The sequence below is a fragment of the Nicotiana sylvestris genome, chromosome 5 (genome assembly GCF_000393655.2).
Source record: "Nicotiana sylvestris chromosome 5, ASM39365v2, whole genome shotgun sequence".
In the NCBI taxonomy this organism is placed as follows: domain Eukaryota; kingdom Viridiplantae; phylum Streptophyta; class Magnoliopsida; order Solanales; family Solanaceae; genus Nicotiana; species Nicotiana sylvestris.
In genome coordinates, this window is record NC_091061.1 from 32,026,323 (window position 1) to 32,029,482 (window position 3,160).

The window sequence follows — 3,160 nt, forward strand, 5'->3', positions numbered from 1 at the left end:
GGAACCTCCCATTTTGGAGTTGAAGCCTTTGTCTTCACACCTCAGGTATGAATTCTTAGGCACTAGTGCAACTTTACCTGTTATTCTTTCTTCCTTTCTTACTAACGTGCAGGTAGATGACACACTGGAGGTTCTCCAAAGAAGGAAAAAGGCAATTGGATGGACTCTAGCTGATATTCGGGGAATAAGCCCGTCTTTTGCATGCACAAGATTATACTTGAAGATGATACCAAGCCCTCCGTGGAACATCAAAGGAGGTTGAACGAGGCTATGCAAGAGGTTGTCAAAAAGGAGGTGACCAAGTGGTTAGATACATGGGTTGTATACCCCATCTCGGATAGTTCTTGGACTTCACCAGTGAAATGTGTGCCGAAGAAGGGTGGTATGACTGTGGTTACCAATGAGAAAAATGAGTTTATTCCCATCAGAACTGTCACCGGATGGAGGGTGTGCATGGACTACCGTAAACTGAATAAAATGACCCGCAAGGATCATTTTCCATTGCCATTTCTTGACTATATACTGGATAAACTTACTGGGCATGACTTCTATTGCTTTTTGGATGGGCACTCAGGTTACAACCAAATTTTGATTGCTCCGAAAGATCAGGAGAAAAACACATTCACATGTCCGTATGACACCTTTGCATTTTTTAGGATGCCATTTGGTTTGTGTAATGCATCGGCTACCTTTCAGCGGTGTATGATGGCTATATTTATTGACATGGTGGAGGACTTCTTGGAAGTGTTCATTGATGATTTCAGTGTTGTGGGTGTCTCTTTTGATGAGTGTCTGAAGAATCTTGACAAAGTGTTGGCCCGATGTGAGGAGATAAATCTAGTGCTTAACTGGGAGAAATGCCACTTTATGGTCGAGGTGGGCATTATCCTCGGCCATAAGATCTCAAAGAGCGGTATTGAGATGGACAACACGAAAATTAAAGTGATTTCAAAGCTTTCTCCTCCTACTTCAGTCAAGGTGGTTAGAAGTTTTCTTGGGCATGCGGGGTTATACCAAAGATTCCTCAAAGACTTTTCTTAGGTAGTGAATCCTTTGTGCAAATTATTGGAAAAAGATGCAAAGTTTGTGTTTAATGAGGAATGCATGAAAGGTTTTGAACTTCTCAAGTACAAATTGACAACCACTCCCATTATTACCGCACCCAATTGGAGCTTACCTTTTGAGCTCATGTATGATGCAAGTGATGTTGCGGTAGGAGCGGTCTTGAGTCAAAGAGTAAACAAGATGTTTCACTCGGTGTATTATGCAAGCAAGACAATGAATGATGCTCAAGTGAATTACATGGTGACGGAAAAAGAGTTGCTAGAAATTGTGTTTGTGATGAAGAATTTTAGGCCTTATCTCATGGGTGCCAAGGTGATAGTTCATACTACCCCTACAACACTCCGCTACTTGATGACAAAGAAGGATTCCAAGGCTAGGTTGATGATATGGGTTCTATTACTTCAAGTTTGACCTTGAGATTGTTGATCAAAAAGGAAGTGAAAACCAAGTGGCGGACCACTTGTCCCACTTGGAGAAGGAGGGGAGGCCTTGTGATGGACTTGAAATTAATGATTCATTCCTTGATGAGCAACTCATCTCCGTATCTGTGAATAGCATTCCTTGGTAAAACTACGGAACCAACTGGTTTCACACCGGGAGAACAAGATCCGGAGCAACGACCCCAACTGTTTGGAAGATATCTTGAGAAAAGGTTTTAGCACCGGTGTATCCTATATGTACTCAAGTTTATTCGAAGTATCCCAATGGTGTAACGCCGTCGACTTCTTGGGAAAAAGGAGGAAGATGACTTTAATCTCTTGTTTCGGAGAAATAAGTGGCTCACGAGGAATGGAAAGAAACATATTATATTTGATCTCTAAGTCCGTACATAGCAATCCTGGGTGGGTCATCACTTGTAGGAATGACATAATTTGCGGATGTTGCCAACTTTCTTGTGACCCGTGTGAGCTCTCTTCTAACCAAAGGAAGAAGCTCAAACGGGATAGCTTGGACTACTACTGGGATGAGCCTTATTTGTTCAAAATTTGTACTAATGGTGTGATCCGGAGATGTGTTCCAGAAGAGGAGCAAATGAGTATTCTTGATGCTTGTCATTCCGCTCCATACGGTTGTCACCATGGTGCGGCAATGACAACTTCAAAGGTGCTTAGCTGTGGATTTTATTGGCCTACATTGTAAAAGGATGCGGGTGAGCTTGTGAAGAGATGTGATGAGTGCCAGAGAGCTGGCAGAATTTCAAAAAAGGATGAAATGCCTCTCACCACTACTTTTGAGGTTGACATATTTGATATGTAGGGCATAGACTTCATGGGACCTTTCGTGAGTTCATATGGTAACACATATATTTTGGTGGTCGTTTATTATGTTTCCAAGTGGATTGAGGTCCTGACTTTACCCAACAATGAGGCCCGGAGTGTAGTGGCTTTTCTCAAGAAGAATATCTTTACTCGGTTTGGTACTCCTAGAGCGATCATCAGTGATGGGGATTCTCATTTCTGCAATAAGGCATTTGATACTTTGCTTGAAAGGTATGGTGTCAATCACAAGGTTTCAACCCCTTACCATCCTCAGGCTAATGGGCAAGTTGAGGTCTCCAACAGGGAGATTAAGAGCATATTGTCAAAGACTGTCAATGCAAATAGAACTGATTGGTCAAAGAAATTGGATGATGCTTTGTAGACTTACAGGACTGCTCAACAAAACTCCTATTAGTATGTCTCCGTACTGGTTGGTGTTTGGGAAAGCTTGCCATCTACTGGTTGAGTTAGAGCACAAGACCATGTGGGTTTTGAGAAAGTTAAATCTTGAATAAGATGTCGCAGCCAGTCTCCGGATAGAGCAACTCAATGAGCTTGATGAGTTCCGGTTTCATGCCTATTCCAGCTCATCCTTGTATAAGAACAAGATGAAGTACCTACATGACAAATATGGTCATAGCAAGTAATTCAAGAAAGCTGACTTGGTTCTCTTACTCAACTCCCGGTTACGACTATTTCCGGGAAAGCTCAAGTCAAAATGGAGTGGACCTTTTGAGGTGGTGCTTGTAACTCCGTTTGGTGTTCTTGATTTGAAAAACAAAAATGGTGAAATCTTTATAGTTAATGGGAACAGAGTGAAGCATTATCTTGACAAG

General features: G+C 42.0%; 1 protein-coding gene across 1 annotated transcript; it reads left to right on the forward strand.

Moving 5' to 3' along the window:
• The first annotated feature begins 270 nt into the window (after positions 1 to 270).
• LOC138868465 (uncharacterized) lies at positions 271 to 2,706 on the forward strand. The gene is made up of 4 exons (XM_070146019.1): positions 271 to 574; positions 1,500 to 1,629; positions 1,992 to 2,169; positions 2,323 to 2,706. Exons 1-4 carry the CDS (start codon positions 271 to 273, stop codon positions 2,704 to 2,706), a joined length of 996 nt encoding a protein of 331 aa, XP_070002120.1.
• The last annotated feature ends 454 nt before the right edge of the window (positions 2,707 to 3,160 follow it).

Excerpts from the sequence above, each read along its gene's own strand:
- LOC138868465 (XM_070146019.1), top strand. The coding sequence starts at position 271 with ATGCAAGAGGTTGTCAAAAAGGAGGTGACCAAGTGGTTAGATACATGG. Across the intron at positions 575-1,499 it reads CTTTTTGGATGGGCACTCAG|GAAGTGAAAACCAAGTGGCG; the intron begins GTTACAACCAAA and ends TTGATCAAAAAG. Across the intron at positions 2,170-2,322 it reads CGGCAATGACAACTTCAAAG|GGCATAGACTTCATGGGACC; the intron begins GTGCTTAGCTGT and ends TTTGATATGTAG.